At 48.7% G+C, this 22,335-nt stretch overlaps 1 protein-coding gene across 1 annotated transcript in view; it reads right to left on the bottom strand.

The window, feature by feature from the left end:
• The window catches only part of SLC5A2 (solute carrier family 5 member 2), a 136,665-nt gene that overhangs the window by 16,623 nt on the left and 97,707 nt on the right, over positions 1–22,335 (bottom strand). The window contains exons 7-8 of the mRNA XM_040440945.1: positions 5,723–5,803; positions 2,650–2,858 (exon numbers count right to left, since the gene is read on the bottom strand). Of these exons, the coding sequence (XP_040296879.1) occupies positions 2,650–2,858; positions 5,723–5,803 (290 nt within the window). The remainder of the gene's footprint in view (positions 1–2,649; positions 2,859–5,722; positions 5,804–22,335) is intronic.

Below are 22,335 nucleotides of genomic sequence, written 5' to 3' on the forward strand. Positions count from 1 at the left end.
TAAGATAAATATGAGGGGGGTGACATTGTTGATGCCGCAGTTCTCCCTGCTGACATACTATGTGCCCCCTTCGAAGGGTTTCAGCACCCGGTTGAGCTGCCACTGCCTGACCACGAAGCAGCACATGCTCCCTGCTGAGGCGCTCTGGTGCATGACACAATCATTCACGGCTTTCTGCTGCTCGTACAGACGCTCGAGCATGTGCAATGTCGAATCCTACCGAGCTGGCACATTGAGGATTAGGCGGTGTAGCAGCAGGCCGTTCTGTTGCTGCAGGTCCAGGATGAGAGTGGCTGAAGTGCTTGGACAGTCTCCTGGACTTTGCCAGCACCTTGTGTAAGCCGGTGTACTTATTTAGAAAGCGCTGCAATACTAGGTTGATGACTTGAGCCATGCAGGGAGCTATAACCCAGGTTCAGGGCGGACAGGATTTTGCACCCATTGTCGTTGACCTTCTTGCCCAGTTGGAGTCGGCGGGGTGACATCCTGGGGATGTTTGCTGCTTGATGTACTTAAGCAACTGCTCGCCGGTGTGGCTACTCTCTTCCAGCTTCAACAGCACATGACAAAACGTGTCCATGGAAGAGGAGGATAAGTCCTTGGTGTGAGAACCAAGCCGACAGAATTGTGGAGGGGGGGGGGGGGCCTTTCACGGCCCACTGGGTCAATGTTTTTTTGTGACAGCAGTGAAGCAACACCTCAGGAACAAGGCCAGGTCCTTTTTACCCCCCCCCCCCCCCCCAACCCTAACCCAGGTTCAGGGCAGACAGGATTTTGCACCCATTGTCGTTGACCTTCTTGCCCAGTTGGAGTCGGCGGGGTGACATCCTGGGGATGTTTGCTGCTTGATGTACTTAAGCAACTGCTCGCCGGTGTGGCTACTCTCTTCCAGCTTCAACAGCACATGACAAAACGTGTCCATGGAAGAGGAGGATAAGTCCTTGGTGTGAGAACCAAGCCGACAGAATTGGGGAGGGGGGGGGGGAAAGGACCTGGCCTTGTTTCTGAGGTGTTGCTTCACTGCTGTCACAAAAAACATTGACCCAGTGGGCCGTGAAAGGCATGTACTGTCCCTGCCTGGAACGGCTGCTGTTTCCACCATGGTGTGAAAAGCGAGAATTGCGAGGAACGACCCAAAATCTCCGCCAAGTGAGAGTATAAGTCAGGGATGGCTTTTTGGGAGAAAAAATGCTGTCTGGGAATCTTCCAGCGAGCCTGAGCGCACGCCATTTACTGCATAAAGGCAGCAGACTTGACTAAATGGCAGTGCCAGGTGGGAGTGAAGCTTGCGCGCCATCAGATTGCTGGGCAGGTAGAGTTGTTTCTTGGCTTCCGTTATCAATGTCTGGCGATGGAGTGAAGGAGAAGTCTGAGCGGGAGAGGCAGAAAGTGAGGACGACTATGTGAAAGACACGTACTGCCTGTGGATGTGGCCTGGCTACCACAAGGGGGATCAGGAGAAGGAGTAGCTGGCTACCACCTCTGTTTGCCCACGGGTGATGCCACTTCATGTGGTTTAATAGAGTTCTGGTGCCTATGGTTGTGTTTGCCTGCCCATGTCTTATTTTGCTCTTGCACAAGAGAATGCTTCAGTCTTCCAGCATGGAGAAAAACTGAAAGATGGGAGATACTTGTGCAGCCGAGCAGGGCTTAGCTCTGGCATGTTGTGGGACTAACCCATCCACAGCATCAGTGGCATCACTAGATCCTGAAGCAAACATGGCTCTGGCTGCTCTTTGGGAGGCACATGGCCTCTGCGCTTTATTGCTGCCGCCATAATCCTCCTCCTCTGATGTTGCCACTTCCAGAGCAACCCGATCCGACTACCAGGTCGAGTCCAGCACACAATCGTCATCAGAGTCCTCACCCTCCCTGCCGTTTCTATCAGACTGTAGTGATGTCATGGTGGGTTCTTTGGCCCTCTCCCCATGCCCAGGTCTGTATTTGCCCTTACTGCAAATGTTGCTGCCCCCAACACCAATACCATGGCTATGGGTGCCACTACTACCACCACCAACACAGCTGTGCATGGGGTCCCCTACCTCCTCCCTAACCTTCTCCTCAGGGCAGCCCAAATGGTGACCTCTCTCACACAAGTCGTCAACAGGGAGACTGTCTTAACTATCTATTCTAGGGCGTGGTTTTCTTGCCACTTCTTAGGGAAAGGAAGGTACCCCACTAAGAAGAGGCAGTGAATACTGAGAGGACTCGACTGAAGGTCTTCTCTGGGGCTGCAAGTAGGAGGAGCAGGAGGAACGCTGTGACCCCTGGCTCCACGGCATGGTGTCAACTCCAAAGTCACCTCCCACGTCATCCTGCTTTCTCGATATTCTTGCCTTTTCTTTCGTTTGGAACCCTTACGTATACCTGACATTTTTGGGCCTAAATGTGCACAATCACTCACATATAAACCGCTACTCTCTGTATTGCTATTTTACTGGATTCATCTGAACCAAACCTAAAAAGTTTCAGGTTAGTCTGCCGGACAATATTTGGGGAATTTAGGGTTAGGGTTTGTTGGAACACTAATTCGCTCCTTCTCTAGAGGACAGCCCAAGCAGAAGAGTATCTGAATCCTACTGCCAAAGAGGAATAAAGAATGGATTGCATTCTGACCAGACGCAAGGATGACAGAAATGGAGGACTCACTTGGTCGCTGCACCTGTACCATGTGGAACATATGCTCAGTCCTACTATCAGAGCGGGCCATGGCAAGTCCCCAGAGTAGGCATCACGTAAGAGGTGGAGGGCATCTGGCCGTGGGATGCACAATGAGCAGGACACATTAGCCAGAATACTTGGAGTAGCGTTCATATATTTCTCCATGAGTGCATTATAGCCTCCAATCTGCAGAAAAGCTACAACAGAAATAGAACAAGGAGTAAGGAAACAATAGGTTTCAAGGCACCAGTTAAGTTGTTGCCATCAGAAGTCAACTGGAACCTCAAAAAATCACAAATTACCGGGCCTCAAAATAAAAAACTAGTTTGTGGTAATAGTGAATCTAAAGTGAGTTGGCTCACCCCCTGTCACCTGGTAAGGTGCTCTTGTCCTATTGAATCACCCTATTCAAAGTATGAAAGTGTCAAGGTTGCTAGAAAGTAGTTGGACAGTAGCAGCAAGGGTAGACAATATAACAATATAGATTAAAATCAGTCAATATAGCAGCAGAAATAGACAATATAGCAATAAGAATCATAGATCAATCAATAACAAATGGTAAAAAGGGGACTTGTAATATATAGAATCTCAGTCTTCCTAGGTGTATATATAGGACTGGCATAGATAGTCTCATAAGGACTTTTGCCCGCACTCTACATATGAATATTCCCGCATAATTTTCATCTGTTTCTTCTTGGCAGCGCTTCCAATCACCACGGCAAAACCTGCCCGCGGATTGGCCAGTACAGGATCGTCACTACACACACGGACGCTGAAAGACTGACGTCTTATCCACACGCCTGTCCGTCCGCGAGACTAGAGAAGGAGAGCCGATTTTACAAGGGTGACTACAAGCAGGATAGCCGGGAAGACATCATACAGGCAACGGCAGTTGAAGTTGTGATCGGCGGCCACGTAGGACGCCACGGCTGACCTGACAACCCTCTGCTGAAAGTTACATTTATCTACTTAATAAGCGTGAATACCATTGTATCGAAATACCATAACAGTATCCAGCAGAACCCTATTAACCACTACGAACCCATTGGGACATTGGGCAATAGAAATGGCAGCTATTTATCACTATAGAAGAACACAATTATCCTACAGAGGAAAGGAGAATACAAGTCTATAGGAGAAGACATTGGACTCTTTGTATCACAGTGATGTACATTTTTCTTATTTTACACATATTTTATCTACTTTTTGATCTTCCATCAAGAATATCAACACTAATTAATTCACCAGCACAAGGATCAACTCGCCAACTAGAGTGGACACTCATTCTTATTTTTACCTCTTTACCTCCTTATTTCTCATAGATTTACTAATATTGTATTCCATAAAAACTTCAATAAATATAGCTTGTGGGCTCCCACTCATTTATCACCTCATCTCCCTTCTATCAAGCTAGATTTATTCATGTTTTTATTGAAGTTTTTATGGAATACAATATACATTATATTATAATTTCTAAATAAATACAAGTACTAATAATGGGAACATGTTCAAACTACGAGTACGCTTGAAGTTTGAATATAGATATATTTGACTATAGGTATACTTTACTGGCAATGCTTCCACCAATGTTGATGACAATATTGGCAAGAATGAATGACATATTTTCAGAGAAATCCATGGAACATTATAAGATACCTTTTTAGCAACTATATGCGAAAAAACGCACGTGTACCCCAAAAAAACGCATTAAAAACGCAGCATAACCGCAATGACTCTGTTCCTATTAATTTGGAATCCACATTTTCACTGCAACAGAGCTCCAATTTAAAGGCCGGGTGTCCATAGTCTGAGCATTACCACTGAGGAAGAGGAGGTGAATCTCCTCGAAACGCGTCTGGTTGTCCTACATGCTAAAAAAATAAAATAAAAATAAACGAGATCTGGTTTTTAAATAAGCATGGCCATGCAATGAAGAAACCGTCACGGATAAAAAAATCATCAGGAACAAGTGAACTAACTCTGTAAATACCTCTCAGTACAGTAAAACTCTGCGAATAAAGGAGACGTCCTTATAATCTCGCGAGAAGTCGGCACCAGGAGCACGGTACGGAGCAGAACACGCAAGACGCCGAAACCACATGACTGAGATCCGCCGGCTCCAGGAGAAGAATGAGAGGTAAGTGCCCATTATTGGGCGACTACAGAGATAGACTTTGGACGCTTATGTACCGTGAGTAAAACATCACTAAAGATTCCCCAAGAACTTTATAAACATCATAAGGGTTGTGGGAATGGGAATACCTGTATAAATCACGGTCGAGCAACAAAAAATCAAGTAATATCTATTACTCTGTTCCAGGTCATGACCCTTGAACAGTCCAACGATCTGGCTCTTCTATGAGTACTCACCAAACATATTACCATCTATTCTTCCATCCGAGATATTGGATCAGTTGGAATCTAGTTACTATCGTGACTAATACGGATCAATGTCTATTTGCATGTGATCGGGATAAATATGGCTTATATCTAAATGAGACTATCTATGCGAGTCCTATATATACACCTAGGAAGACTGAGATTCTATATATTACAAGTCCCCTTTTTACCATTTGTTATTGATTGATCTATGATTCTTATTGCTATATTGTCTATTTCTGCTGCTATATTGCCTGATTTTAATCTATATTGTTATATTGTCTACCCTTGCTGCTATTTTGTCAGATTTTAATCTATTTTTGCTATTTTACGGATTAAAACAGAATCTTGTATGCTAAACACAGTCCTATATGCAAAATTTCTCCCGAGACTTCATATGTAAGAGTGCCTGTCCACCTACTTTCTAGTTTGTGGTAATAATGTGTGAATGATCCCAGTGTAAGGAGGTCTATATGCCTCATCTCCATTATTGCAGCCATAAGCAATACTGTGATCAGGACCCAGCCCAGTGGAATAACCACCATCATTATCTGCAGGATTTATGGTGAAAAGCACAAACCAGCAATGAATGAAGGATTCCTCAGTGAACAACCTTGTCATCTGAGACCTAAGCAACACACAACTACCAGGGATAAAAGGACATTCAGACTGTGAAACTCACCATATCCAGCAAGAACGCAAGCTCCACCGATGATGACAAATGTCTGAACGGTATCTGTGTACATGAGCGCAGCAAGGCCCCCTACAGCAAAGCAGAGAGAAATCCCCTTACAGATGAGCAAAACTAGACTACTTTGAGAAATACATGATATCATGGAGGGGGAAGGAGGTAGCCACCAACAGAAATACATTATATCATGGAGGATGGAGGTAGCCACCAACAGAGATACATGATATCATGGAGGATGGAGGGGTCACCTACAGAGACACATTATATCATGGAGAATGAAGGAGTCACCTACAGAGATACATTATATCATGGAGGATGGATGGGGTCACCTACAGAGATACATTATATCATGGAGGATGGAGGGGTCACCTACAGAGATACATTATATCATGGAGGATGGAGGGGTCACCTACAGAGATACATTATATCATGGAGGATGGAGGGGTCTCCTACAGAGATACATTATATCATGGAGGATGGAGGTAGCCACCAACAGAGATACATGATATCATGGAGGATGGAGGGGTCTCCTACAGAAATACATTATATCATGGAGGATGGAGGGGTCACCTACAGAGATACATTATATCATGGAGGATGGAGGGGTCACCTACACAGATACATTATATCATGGAGGATGGAGGGGTCTCCTACAGAGATACATTATATCATGGAGGATGGAGGTAGCCACCAACAGAGATACATGATATCATGGAGGATGGAGGGGTCACCTACAGAGATACATTATATCATGGAGGATGGAGGGGTCACCTACAGAGATACATTATATCATGGAGGATGGAGGGGTCTCCTACAGAGATACATTATATCATGGAGGATGGAGGGGTCACCTACAGAGATACATTATATCATGGAGGATGGAGGGTCTCCTACAGAGATACATTATATCATGGAGGATGGAGGGGTCACCTACACAGATACATTATATCATGGAGGATGGAGGGGTCTCCTACAGAGATACATTATATCATGGAGGATGGAGGTAGCCACCTACAGAGATACATTATATCATGGAGGATGGAGGTAGCCACCAACAGAGATACATGATATCATGGAGGATGGAGGGGTCACCTACAGAGATACATTATATCATGGAGGATGGAGGGGTCACCAACAGAGATACATGATATCATGGAGGATGGAGGGGTCACCTACAGAGATACATTATATCAAGGAGGATGGAGGGGTCACCTACAGAGATACATTATATCATGGAGGATGGAGGGGTCTCCTACAGAGATACATTATATCATGGAGGATGGAGGTAGCCACCTACAGAGATACATTATATCATGGAGGATGGAGGTAGCCACCAACAGAGATACATGATATCATGGAGGATGGAGGGGTCTCCTACAGAAATACATTATATCATGGAGGATGGAGGGGTCTCCTATAGAGATACATTATATCATGAAGGATGGAGGGGTCTCCTACAGAAATACATTATATCATGGAGGATGGAGGGGTCTCCTATAGAGATACATTATATCATGAAGGATGGAGGTAGCCACCAACAGAAATACATTATATCATGGAGGATGGAGGGGTCACCTACAGAGATACATTATATCATGGAGGATGAAGGAGTCACCTACAGAGACACATTATATCATGGAGGATGAAGGAGTCACCTACACAGATACATTATATCATGGAGGATGGATGGGGTCACCTACAGAGATACATTATATCATGGAGGATGGAGGGGTCACCTACAGAGATACATTATATCATGGAGGATGGAGGGGTCTCCTACAGAGATACATTATATCATGGAGGATGGAGGGGTCTCCTACAGAGATACATTATATCATGGAGGATGGAGGGGTCTCCCACAGAGATGCATTATATCATGGAGGATTCCCAAACTGCTGGCAGAGGACTTTCCCCTACTGGACAAAGATGGGGACCTGGTCACCTTTTTGTTGGCATTTGAGACGGCCTGCCATCAGTACCAGCTGCCAGAGGACCAGTGGGTCAGATTCCTCACACCACGGCTCAGGGGAAAAGCCCTTGAAATCTTTGGGTACCTGCCCAGCGAGACCATCCTGAGCTATGAGGACATCAAATAGCTTAACCCCTGAGTCGTACCGGAAAAAGCTCAGGAATTTGCAGCAGGGTTCTACCCAGAGCTGGGCTGATCACATGCGGACCTTGCTGAGAGCGGTCGACCAATGGACCACAGGATTGGAGCTCGCCACCGTCCAGCAGCTGAAGGAGCTCATCGCCACAGAGCAGTTCTTGTGGAATTTGCGACCGGAAGCCAATGGGGGCCTCCGCAACAGCAGCCTTGGCCGATGAATACACTAACAAAAGGACTTCAGAGGCCCGGAAATCTGTCGGCTGGAGAGGGGGTAAGATACACTCTGCCCCTGCCCCGAGGCCCAAGTGGACACCGGCCCCCCGGCTTGAATTTCCACGTCGGTGGGGAAACACCGACTTCGCCACCTCTGTAAACAGCCAGGACACTTCAAGGCCACGAGTCCCCAGCACCCGAGGAACCCGTCCCAGTCATCGACCCGAAACCGTCCACTGTGTTGTGTGTGGGTGGGGCTGGTGGGAGGTCCCTTGACAATGTTCAACCGGTCACTGTGGGCCAGGCCGTGGCCATGGGACTTAGAGACAACGGCGCCGAGATGACACTGGTACGGCCTGAACTGGTGGCACCCCATGATTTACTGCCCGGGAGATCCCTTACTGTCTCCGGGATTGGAGGAGTAGAACCAGCACTGCCCAGTGCCAAGGTCTATTTGGACTGGGGCGCCGGTCAAGGAGTAAGGGAGGTGGGGGTATCCGCAAATATCCCTGCCAGTGTTTTGCTGGGGACGGACCTGGGCCGGCTTGTGTCTAAGTACGTGGCTGCTGACACCCCGAGGTCCGATTCCCCAGAATGTGATGCCATGTTCCCCCGGTTGGTACTGATAATGTACCTAACATGCCTGTTGATGGGTATGTGGGGGTGGGGGATGTAATGCGTACCTCTCCCCTCATTGGGGTGGGGGTCATTCCTGCCAGCTGTGCTGAAGCCCCAGGGTGTGGCCAGCAAGCCTGCTGGAACCTGTTGTCCTCCGGTGTGGTGACTGAGGGGACAAGCAGGGGGCAGACAGCTGCCGGGGAGGAGGATGCAAATGAGGTCAGGGCTGTCCCAGGAGAAGTAGGGCTGCCAGGTGAAGCCTCAGTGCAGGGTTCCTCCACCACTGGGATGTCAGAGGGCCAGGTTAGTCCGTCTGGACTGGCGACTTGGTCGGAAGCAGGCACTTCCAGCGGTGGCAGCGGCCATAGCTCCTGTCACGGGCAGTGGGAGTGCTGGGGCCCTAGGGGTCACTGATGCGTACCGTATGCCACGCATCGATGACCTGCTCGATCAGTTGGCTGGGGCCCAGTACCTGACCATCATGGATCTGGCAGATTCCCCTGACCCGTGAGGCGCGGGAATGCTCTGCCTTTATCACCCCTTTGGATTGTATGAATCCACGGTGATGCCGTTCTGCATGAAGAATGCCCCTGACACTTTTCAGCGGATGGTCAACACGCTGCTTAAGGGACTTGACGAGTACACGGCCACGTACCTGGATGACATTGCCGTCTTAAGTCCTACATGGGAGGATCACCTACAGCACCTGACGCAGGTTCTGGTGCGGATCCACCAGGCAGGCTTGACCATCAAGCCGGAAAAGTGCCAGCTGGGCATGAGCGAGGTTCACTACCTGGGGCACCGGGTAGGCGGGGGGACCCTGAAGCCAGAGCCCGGGAAAGTGGATGCTATCGCATCCTGGCTCACCCCCAGGACCAAGAAACAGGTGATGTCCTTCCTGGGCACCGCTGGGTACTATAGGAGGTTCGTCACCCACTATAGTAGCCTGGCAAAGCCTTTGACAGACCTCACCAAGAAGAAGCTGCCCTCCACAGTCGATTGGACAAACGACTGCAAGACGGCCTTCCGGGAGCTGAAGGTTGCCCTCTCGAGCTTCCCTGTACTGCAGGCAGCCGACTTCACGCGGCCATTTGTAGTACAGACCGACGCCAGTGATTATGGGCTCGGTGCCGTACTCAGCCAGGTCGACACTACGGGCCAGAAACACCCCGTTCTGTACCTGAGTCGGTAGCTCCTGCCGAGGGAGGTGGCGTACTCCACAATGGAGAAGGAGTGCCTGGCCATTGCCTGGGCACTGCAAAGGTTGCAGCCATATTTATACGGCCGCTTTACTGTGGAGACCGACCACAACCCCCTCAACTGGTTAAACACCGTATCCGGGACGAATGGGAGGCTGCTACGCTGGAGCCTAGCTCTCCAGCAGTATCACTTGAACATTCGCCACAAGAAGGGCCGTGACCACGGGAACGCCGATGGGCTATCCCAGCAAGGAGAGGGTCCGGACAGGCGCATGGGGGAACACAGGAATGTGCTGCCCCCTGGCGCGCTCTGAAAGGGGGAGGTGTGAGGAATATGAATTAATATTTACTGTCCTCACACCCACCATTTGCTGAAAGTTGGCAGAGGAAATCAAGCTCCCCAGGGGGGCCCTGCTTCAAAGCCACAGCCAGATAGCAGAAAACTCCTAGCAGGCCACATGTGGTTACATTTCACACCTCCAGTCAGACAGCAAGGATCCTGCAGGAAAACCCCCCAGAAGGAGGTATCAGCCCTTGCCAGGATCAATTGTTGTGGAAATTTTATTAGGATGTGTTTCTAATATATTGTGTATTGTCACCATGTCTCTCAGTGTCAGGGTAAACCATTGGAGTGGATATCTTCCCGTGTATTTCCTGTCACAGCTGCCGGGCGCAGAGGTCTCCGTCGGCGAATGGTCCATGTGCTAAGCACTGGGTGTGGGCCGAGGGAGACTGATGTGTTCAGCAGAGCAGTGTTTTGTTGGCTGATGTATGGACGCCGGCTAGGGCCCCCGCGCAAGACGGGGTCTTATTGGCTTGGCGTGGATGCATTTGTTAAGAGAACAATATATGAAAGGAACGTGCGTTTGTTGTCTCTAGTGCGCCTGATCAGCCGCTGGAGATAATGACGCTGTCCTGTAAATAAACATGCATGAGGATCATAGTAATTTTATCTGGCATTGATCACTGAGCAGGGCTGGATAAAGTTTGCTACAGTGGTTATAGGATACATCTGTTTGTTAGCTGGCTATGTTATTCTAAATGATGGTGTCTTGTCTTCCTATGTCATCACTTCCTGTATGTCATCACTTCTTGCATCCTTGTTACATGAAGTAAGTGGTCGGGTGATGGGCCAACCCCTTTTCTATTGTTACTGTGACTAAATAAAAGGTGAGCAGATTGTGGAGGAGGGGGAGTTGCTCAGAAGAATTCAAGATGGTAACACCTGTGTCTGACTCTGACTGCGGTTGGGGGATTTTTACCTTTCCTTACACAAAGTTTGATGAGAGCGGATTTCAAATATTAATATTTCTACATCACAATGATACCTCCCAGACATGTTGGCACCTACATTTCATAAGGAATTATGAATCGCCTGGCCATCGCAGGCGCAAACTGGATACATATTTGTGTTCCGGTGGCCATGAGGAACGTGCCCATGTTCTTGGTTTGATGGTGGGGTACCAGGGAAGGGAGATATACATATCTCCCCACAGACACCAACTAACGGTACCATATTTGGACTCTACTTGTAGCACTTAACCCAGGCGGATCTGTTGGTCCCAGAACCATCTCTCTTTGACCTTCTGGCCTGGAGCTATGAACCCTAAAGGCTTTTGTGGGTCATTTGCTGCCAGCACCAGAGTAGGAGGGGTGGACCCTACCCATAGGCCAGGAGGGGAGCGGCTGGCTACAGGTCATAATCCCACTGCTGCCACCATATGTGACGAATACCACACCTCGTGTCCGCTTGACATCACCTACGTCGAGCTCACGAGACGCGGTATGGTCACGGGTTACCAAAGCGTGACGTTACGCCCTCCAGAGAAGCAGGTAAGGTCAGCTTGGTACAGTTTACATAGACACCTCCTGTCCACGTGGGCACAGAGAGGCAACAAGCTGAGAGAGCCTTCTCATCCCGGGTATACTGCCACCAGCTGGGGAAGGGGCTGGCTACAGGTTAAAAGGCTTGTGCCAACAAGCTGGTGTGTCTTTCTCTGAAGAAGGGTCACATTGTGTAATGTGTTTAGGGGGACCCAGGAACCATCTGACCTCACTGCCCTTCATGTGACTACGGCAAAGAACACCCCACAACCCAAAGGATCTTTCATCTTACCCAGTAACTGACTTTTGCTCTGCTTAACCCTGTTGTAACTATATCACCTGTATCTGTAACCTCAGACCGCTGTATATATTCTTTGTGTATATTGTGTTATATCTAGTGTGCCCTTAAGGCGATTAAATATATAATCCCCATGTCGTGTTTCGGCCTAGTTATAAACTACCGCGGGTTGGTTTCTCACCCTATATAATCCCGTTAGCGGATCGGGCTTATACCAAACGAGAAGTTGGTGGCAGTATACCTGGGCTGAGACGGCGCTGTTTGCACTGCGGCAGTGAAAAGGCTCTCTCAGCTTGTTGCCTCTCTGTGCCCGCGTGGACAGGAGGTGTCTGTGTAAACTGTACCAAGCTGACCTTACCTGCTCCTCTGGGGGGTGTAACGTCATGCTTTGGCAACCCTTGCCCATACCGCATCTCGTGAGCTCGACGTAGGTGACGTCAAGCAGGCACGAGGTGTGGTATTCGTCACAGGGGATCACCTACAGAGATGCATGATATCATGGAGGATGGAGGTGTCTCCTACAGAGATACATGATATCATGGAGGATAAAGGGGTCACCTACAGAGATACATGATATCATGGAGGGTGGAGGGGTCTCCTACAGAGATACATGATATCATGGAGGATAAAGGGGTCACCTACAGAGATACATGATATCATGGAGGGTGGAGGGGTCTCCTACAGAGATACATGATATCATGGAGGATAAAGGGGTCACCTACAGAGATACATAATGTGGCAAACCTAGCCACTTCTGGACTATAATGTAAGAAAGGTTGTCTGTAGGTTGTGCTGTATGCTATATCTGTTTTGCTATGTATATTGGGCTGTAACAGATGGACTCTTTTATATTATTTTAGGTTCGGCTGTCCATACACCCCCCCCAACCTCCCATCAGCCCTTGCTATTGTCTGACCCCACCTTTCCTTGTATTATAGTAATCTATTCACTCTATTGTATGTAAATGAGGCTGTTGAGGGGTTTGTAACATGTGTGCTGTGCCTAGTAAAGTCAGTTGACTCCCAGACTGTGTCTCGTCCGGTTATTGGGAGGATTGGGAACATTGCCTTACTGTTCAGCGCTGACTGTGGATTTACCTGTTATACCAGCGGAGATCGTGGATTCTAATATTGCACTCCGCTACAATTGGTGGCAAGCGACGGGATCCAACCTTACAGCCGAAAAGCGGTGTTCGTGTAAATTGAAACTACCGAACAAGGAAAGTGAAGGGCAATTCGTATGGAACAAAGGAACGAACAACGAGGTGAATGGAGATTGATTATGCTGCTCTGAAACGGCAGACATTGAAAGAGCTATTGGAAGCCAGGGGTAAAGTAGCCAGCAACAAACCCAAGGACGTACTATTTGCCGAGCTGAGGGAGGGAGACAGAGCCCGCAGCGCTACACCCCCAGCAGCCATGGAGGAGACACTCTACCAGAGGGAAATGAGAACCAGGCTGGAATTTCTGCCACAGCCTTTATCAGAGGCCATGATGCAAATGGTGATGGCCAATGTGCAGGAGTACGTGATGGCACACAGCCCACAGCATGCTCCGTCCCGAGCGGAGTCCACCACTGGGTCACTCTACAGCCAGGTAAAACCCAAAATTCCCTATCATGCCTTTAAAGTATTTTGCGAGGAGAAGGATGAGATTGATGGGTTTTTACAGGATTTTGAAAGGCTGTGTGATTTACATGACTTGGAACGGGCAGTATGGGTCCCCTTGCTGGCAGGCAAGCTAGCAGGGCGGGCCGCGGAAGCATATCGCGCTGTACCCAGCGAGGACAGCAGAGATTATGAAAAAGTAAAGCGAGCGATATTAGAGAGGTATGCCATTACCCCAGAAGCATACCGGCGGAAATTTAGAAACCTGAGAAAACCAGAGAAAGATTCTCATGCTGAGTGGGCACACAAGCTGGAGCAAGCATCACAAGGGTGGATACAAGCCAGCCAAGCCACTACTATGGAAGAATTGCGGCAGTTAATGCTGTTGGAGCAATTCTTCAACGGTTTGTCTCCAGAGACACAAGAATGGGTGCGGGACAGGAAGCCTCTCACCCTAACAGAAGCGGCACGCTTAGCCGATCAGCATTTTGATGCGAGAAGGCATCAGGTAACCCTCCCCAAGAGTTACCCGCGACCCGCGGGGTCACCCAGCATTCCACCTCCCCACGCTCCCACTGCATCTTCTTTTCGCCCGTCCCCAGGGAACCTACCACCACCCTCCAGGTATAATGGACGTGCCAATATCCAGTGCCACACCTGCAAACAGTGGGGGCATATGGCCCGTGAGTGCACCCAAAATCGAGGCAGACCCGTCTGGAACCAAGCTCGACCGAATCCGGCACCAAGGGCTGCTGCCCACCATTATCAGCGGGAGCCAGCTGCCCAAGAGATGTGGAGTGTGCAAGCCGAGGAACCTCTAGGGGTATTACACGAGGTGATGTCCGTTCGAGCCACCGACAACAGACAGCATCATCGCCAGCTGGTGACCCTGGAAGGGAAGGAAGTACAAGGGCTCCGAGATTCCGGAGCCACGCTCACCTTGATCGCACCCCATCTGGTTCCAGGTTCCGCTCACATTGGCGGATCAGTGGCCGTAAGGGTGGCAGGGGGAGCAGTGTACCGACTACCCACTGCTAAAGTGCATTTGGATTGGGGTGTGGGAGAGGGGGTTGTGGAAGTGGGCCTCATGCAAAATCTACCAGCAGATGTTGTACTGGGGAATGACTTGGGCCAGATGACCTCTGCTTTTGTGCCCGAGGCTCCACACCAGGAAGCTCATCCAGTGACCACACGGCAGCAGGCTCGCATCACGGCTCCACTAGCACACTCTGAGGCTCAGGTACGAGACCATGACCCCCACACGACACGTATGTCCTGGGATACCCCAACTACATTTGAGGCAGAGGTAAAGTCAGACCCCACGCTACAGATATATAGGGACAGAGTACACACCGACCAGGCTGGGTTAGAGGGGGAGCGGTACACGTGGGAGAAGGGGCTACTGTACCGGATTGCTGAAAGAGGAGTGGGGGGGGGGGGTCAGTCCCAGTGACCACCAAACAGTTAGTGGTTCCCCAGAAATATCGGCAAGAGCTACTTAGGATTGCGCACGATATTCCCTTGTCTGGGCATCTAGGGATGACCCGTACCCGATATAGGTTAACCCATGCATTTTTCTGGCCAGGGATTTCTAAAGATGTGAGGCAGTACTGCACCTCCTGTGATATCTGCCAGCGAGTAGGCAAGCGAGGTGACCGCCACAAAGCTAAATTATGTCCCCTCCCTATTATTTCAGAACCTTTCAGTAGGGTGGCCGTCGACATAGTGGGGCCCTTACCCAAACCCAGTCCCTCTGGGAAAAGGTTTATCTTGACAGTAGTGGACTATGCCACACGATACCCTGAGGCCGTAGCCCTCACTAATATCCATGCTGAAACTGTGGCCGAGGCTTTAATAAAGATATTTTCCCGGGTAGGATTTCCCCAAGAAATAATATCCGATAGGGGCACCCAATTCACTGCCGAGGTCACCCAACAACTGTGGAGGATATGTGGCATTAAGCCAATAATAAATTCGGCCTACCACCCCCAGTCCAATGGGCTGTGCGAAAGATTTAACGGTACGCTGAAACAAATGCTCCGTACGTTTGGAGAAGCGCACAAAGACTGGGAGCGGTTTTTACCCCACCTGCTCTTCGCATACAGGGAGGTACCCCAAGAATCGACAGGGTTTTCTCCGTTTGAATTACTGTTTGGAAGGAGGGTACGAGGGCCGTTAGACCTAATTAGGGAGCATTGGGAGGGTGAAAGTAGCCCAGATGGAACCCCTATCGTATCTTACGTACTGGAGTTCCGGGACCGTCTGGAGGCGCTGACTCAGACTGTGCGCACCAACCTCCGGGCGGCCCAGCAACGCCAGCGCCGCTGGTACGATAGGGGAGCCAGAGACCGCAGCTTTCAAGTGGGGCAGAAGGTTTTGATTTTAAAACCCGTCCGCACAGACAAGCTGCAGGCCATCTGGCAAGGCCCATACCAGGTGGTGGAGCAGAGATGTGACACCACCTATGTGATTGGCCCCTGCTCAGGGGTAGGGAAGAGACGCATGCTCCATATAAACATGCTCAAACCCTACCATGAGAGGATAGAGGACGTGGCGGCGATATGCGCCTCAGCCTCTGAGGATCAGGAGAATCTGCCCCTACCTGACCTATTAGAACAGGAAGAACAGACAGAGCCCTCCAAGGGGGTTCAGCTGGGGGAGCGGCTAAGCCCTCAGGAGCGTGCCCAGGTACAAGAGCTGATTATAGCTAAAGGGGCTACCTTCTCCAATTTGCCTGGGTACACTCCGCTAGCCACCCACCGAGTCGAAACCCCGGGACAGCTACCTATGCGGCAGACTCCATATCGCATCCCTGAAGCAGTCAGGACACATATGAAAGCTGAAATTGACGAGATGTTGCAGCTAGGGGTTATCGAACCTTCCGATAGCCCCTGGGCATCGCCGGTAGTGCTGGTACCCAAGAAGGACGGCACGACACGTTTCTGTGTCGACTACCGGAGGCTAAATGACAAAACGGTGTCTGATGCCTATCCGATGCCTCGGATAGACGAGCTGCTGGATAAGATGGCACGGGGCAAGTATCTCACTACCATAGATTTATGTAAGGGATACTGGCAGATTCCCCTAGCCGAGGATGCCATCCCCAAGTCGGCGTTTGTCACCCCGTTTGGCCTGTATCAATTTCGGGTCATGCCATTCGGGATGAAAAACGCTCCGGCAACTTTTCAGCGGATGGTAGATCGGTTACTGGACGGATTCCAGGAATACGCCTGTGCCTACTTAGATGACATCGCTATATTCAGCCAGACCTGGGCAGAGCACCTACAACACATAGGGGCCATCCTAGATCGTATTGGAGAGGCAGGGTTAACGCTGAAACCCAGCAAGTGTCATATAGGGATGGCCGAAGTGCAGTACTTGGGCCACCGGGTGGGAAGCGGGCAAGAGAAACCGGAACCAGCTAAAGTGGAAGCTGTAGCTAAATGGCCCACCCCTAGGACAAAAACCCAAGTGCTAGCGTTTCTGGGTACCGCAGGGTACTATAGAAAATTTGTGCCCAATTATAGCGCCCTGGCCAAACCCCTGACTGACTTGACACGTAAGAATCTGCCTCGGCAGGTGGTCTGGGCCCCAGAGTGTGATCAGGCCTTCCAACAACTGAAGACTGCTCTAACTAATGCTCCCGTACTTGCTGCTCCGGATCCAACTAAAAGATTTCTGGTTCACACAGACGCTTCAATGTTTGGATTGGGAGCAGTGCTGAGCCAGGTTGGAGCCGATGGCGGAGAACACCCCGTAGCTTACTTGAGCCGAAAGTTATTGCCACGAGAAGTAAGCTATGCCGCCATTGAGAAGGAGTGCCTGGCCGTGGTGTGGGCCCTCAAAAAGTTACAGCCGTATTTGTACGGACAACCTTTTTCCTTACTCACAGATCACAACCCGTTGGTGCGGCTAAACCGTGTGGCTGGAGACAATGCCAGGCTGCTGCGCTGGAGTTTGGCGCTGCAGCCGTTTGACTTTACCCTCCACTACCGCCCTGGGAAACAAAACGGTAACGCCGACGGGTTATCCAGACAAACTGAACTTGAAAAGTGATCTGTGAGTACTCTCCCGGACATCCCCAAGCCGATCCGTTGGGATCAGACTGTGTATGCCGGCTTGGTTCTGGGGGAGCATTGTGGCAAACCTCGCCACTTCTGGACTATAATGTAAGAAAGGTTGTCTGTAGGTTGTGCTGTCTGCTATATCTGTTTTGCTATGTATATTGGGCTGTAACAGATGGACTCTTTTATATTATTTTAGGTTCGGCTGTCCATACACCCCCCTCAACCTCCCATCAGCCCTTGCTATTGTCTGCCCCCACCTTTCCTTGTATTATAGTAATCTATTCACCCTATTGTATGTAAATGAGGCTGTTGAGGGGTTTGAAACATGTGTGCTGTGCCTAGTAAAGTCAGTTGACTCCCAGACTGTGTCTCGTCCGGTTATTGGGAGGATTGGGAACATTGCCTTACTGTTCAGCGCTTACTGTGGATTTACCGGTTATACCAGCGGAGATCGTGGATTCTAATATTGCACTCCGCTACACATAATATCATGGAGGATGGAGGGGTCACCTACAGAGATACATTATATCATGGATGATGGAGGGGTCACCTACAGAGATACATTATATCATGGAGGATGGAGGGGTCACCTACAGAGATACATTATATCATGGAGGATGGAGGGGTCACCTACAGAGATACATTATATCATGGAGGATGGAGGGGTCACCTACAGAGATACATTATATCATGGAGGATGGAGGGGTCACCTACAGAGATACATTATATCATGGAGGATGGAGGGGTCACCTACAGAGATACATTATATCATGGAGGATGGAGGTAACCACCAACAGAGATACATGATATCATGGAGGATGGAGGGGTCTCCTACAGAAATACATTATATCATGGAGGATGGAGGGGTCACCTACAGAGATACATTATATCATGGAGGATGAAGGGGTCACCTACAGAGATACATTATATCATGGAGGATGGAGGGGTCACCTACAGAGATACATTATATCATGGAGGATGGAGGGGTCACCTACAGAGATACATTATATCATGGAGGATGGAGGGGTCACCTACAGAGATACATTATATCATGGAGGATGGAGGGGTCACCTACAGAGATACATTATATCATGGAGGATGGAGGTAACCACCAACAGAGATACATGATATCATGGAGGATGGAGGGGTCTCCTACAGAAATACATTATATCATGGAGGATGGAGGGGTCACCTACAGAGATACATTATATCATGGAGGATGAAGGGGTCACCTACAGAGATACATTATATCATGGAGGATGGAGGGGTCACCTACAGAGATACATTATATCATGGAGGATGAAGGGGTCACCTACAGAGATACATTATATCATGGAGGATGGAGGGGTCTCCTACAGAGATACATTATATCATGGAGGATGAAGGGGTCACCTACAGAGATACATTATATCATGGAGAATGGAGGGGTCTCCTACAGAGATACATTATATCATGGAGGATGGAGGGGTCACCAACAGAGACACATTATATCATGGAGGATGGAGGGGTCACCTACAGAGATACATTATATCATGGAGGATGGAGGGGTCACCTACAGAGATACATTATATCATGGAGGATGGAGGGGTCTCCTACAGAGATACATGATATCATGGAGGATAAAGGGGTCACCTACAGAGATACATGATATCATGGAGGATAAAGGGGTCACCTACAGAGATACATAATATCATGGAGGATGGAGGGGTCTCCTACAGAGATACATGATATCATGGAGGATAAAGGGGTCACCTACAGAAACACATTATATCATGGAGGATGGAGGGGTCACCTACAGAGATACATTATATCATGGAGGATGGAGGGGTCACCTACAGAGATACATAATACCATGGAGGATGGAGGGGTCACCTACAGAGATACATTATATCATGGAGGATGGAGGGGTCTCCTACAGAAATACATTATATCATGGAGGATGGAGGGGTCACCTACAGAGATACATTATATCATGGAGGATGAAGGGGTCACCTACAGAGATACATTATATCATGGAGGATGGAGGGGTCACCTACAGAGATACATTATATCATGGAGGATGGAGGGGTCACCTACAGAGATACATTATATCATGGAGTATGAAGGGGTCACCTACAGAGATACATTATATCATGGAGGATGAAGGGGTCTCCTACAGAAATACATTATATCATGGAGGATGGAGGGGTCACCTACAGAGATACATTATATCATGGATGATGGATGGGGTCACCTACAGAGATACATTATATCATGGAGGATGGAGGGGTCACCTACAGAGATACATTATATCATGGAGGATGGAGGGGTCACCTACAGAGATACATTATATCATGGAGGATGGAGGGGTCACCTACAGAGATACATTATATCATGGAGGATGGAGGGGTCTCCTACAGAAATACATTATATCATGGAGGATGGAGGGGTCACCTACAGAGATACATTATATCATGGAGGATGGAGGGGTCACCTACAGAGATACATTATATCATGGAGGATGAAGGGGTCTCCTACAGAGATACATTATATCATGGAGGATGAAGGAGTCACCTACAGAGACACATTATATCATGGAGGATGGAGGGGTCTCCTACAGAGATACATTATATCATGGAGGATGAAGGGGTCACCTACAGAGATACATTATATCATGGAGAATGGAGGGGTCTCCTACAGAGATACATTATATCATGGAGGATGGAGGGGTCACCAACAGAGACACATTATATCATGGAGGATGGAGGGGTCACCTACAGAGATACATTATATCATGGAGGATGGAGGGGTCACCTACAGAGATACATTATATCATGGAGGGGTCTCCTACAGAAATACATGATATCATGGAGGATAAAGGGGTCACCTACAGAGATACATGATATCATGGAGGATAAAGGGGTCACCTACAGAGATACATAATATCATGGAGGATGGAGGGGTCTCCTACAGAGATACATGATATCATGGAGGATAAAGGGGTCACCTACAGAAACACATTATATCATGGAGGATGGAGGGGTCACCTACAGAGATACATTATATCATGGAGGATGGAGGGGTCACCTACAGAGATACATAATACCATGGAGGATGGAGGGGTCACCTACAGAGATACATTATATCATGGAGGATGGAGGGGTCTCCTACAGAAATACATTATATCATGGAGGATGGAGGGGTCACCTACAGAGATACATTATATCATGGAGGATGAAGGGGTCACCTACAGAGATACATTATATCATGGAGGATGGAGGGGTCACCTACAGAGATACATTATATCATGGAGGATGGAGGGGTCACCTACAGAGATACATTATATCATGGAGTATGAAGGGGTCACCTACAGAGATACATTATATCATGGAGGATGAAGGGGTCTCCTACAGAAATACATTATATCATGGAGGATGGAGGGGTCACCTACAGAGATACATTATATCATGGATGATGGATGGGGTCACCTACAGAGATACATTATATCATGGAGGATGGAGGGGTCACCTACAGAGATACATTATATCATGGAGGATGGAGGGGTCACCTACAGAGATACATTATATCATGGAGGATGGAGGGGTCACCTACAGAGATACATTATATCATGGAGGATGGAGGGGTCTCCTACAGAAATACATTATATCATGGAGGATGGAGGGGTCACCTACAGAGATACATTATATCATGGAGGATGGAGGGGTCACCTACAGAGATACATTATATCATGGAGGATGGAGGGGTCTCCTACAGAAATGCATTATATCATGGAGGATGGAGGTAGCCACCAACAGAGATACATGATATCATGGAGGATGGAGGGGTCTCCTACAGAAATACATGATATCATGGAGGATAAAGGGGTCACCTACAGAGATACATGATATCATGGAGGATAAAGGGGTCACCTACAGAGATACATAATATCATGGAGGATGGAGGGGTCTCCTACAGAGACACATTATATCATGGAGAATGGAGGGGTCACCTACAGAGATACATGATATCATGGAGGGTGGAGGGGTCTTCTACAGAGATACATGATATCATGGAGGATAAAGGGGTCACCTACAGAGATACATGATATCATAGAGGATGAAGGGGTCACCTACAGAGATACATGATATCATGGAGAATGGAGGGGTCTCCTACAGAGATACATTATATCATGGAGGATGGAGGGGTCACCAACAGAGACACATTATATCATGGAGGCTGGGGGGGTCACCTACAGAAACACATTATATCATGGAGGATGGAGGGGTCACCTACAGAGATACATTATATCATGGAGGATGGAGGGGTCACCTACAGAGATACATAATACCATGGAGGATGGAGGGGTCACCTACAGAGATACATTATATCATGGAGGATGGAGGGGTCTCCTACAGAAATACATTATATCATGGAGGATGAAGGGGTCACCTACAGAGACACATTATATTATGGAGGATGGAGGGGTCACCTACAGAGATACATAATACCATGGAGGATGGAGGGGTCACCTACAGAGATACATTATATCATGGAGGATGGAGGGGTCACCTACAGAGATACATAATACCATGGAGGATGGAGGGGTCTCCTACAGAGATACATTATATCATGGATGATGGAGGGGTCACCTACAGAGATACATTATATCATGGAGGATGGAGGGGTCTCCTAC

This window comes from Bufo bufo, chromosome 7 (assembly GCF_905171765.1).
Source record: "Bufo bufo chromosome 7, aBufBuf1.1, whole genome shotgun sequence".
Classification (NCBI taxonomy): domain Eukaryota; kingdom Metazoa; phylum Chordata; class Amphibia; order Anura; family Bufonidae; genus Bufo; species Bufo bufo.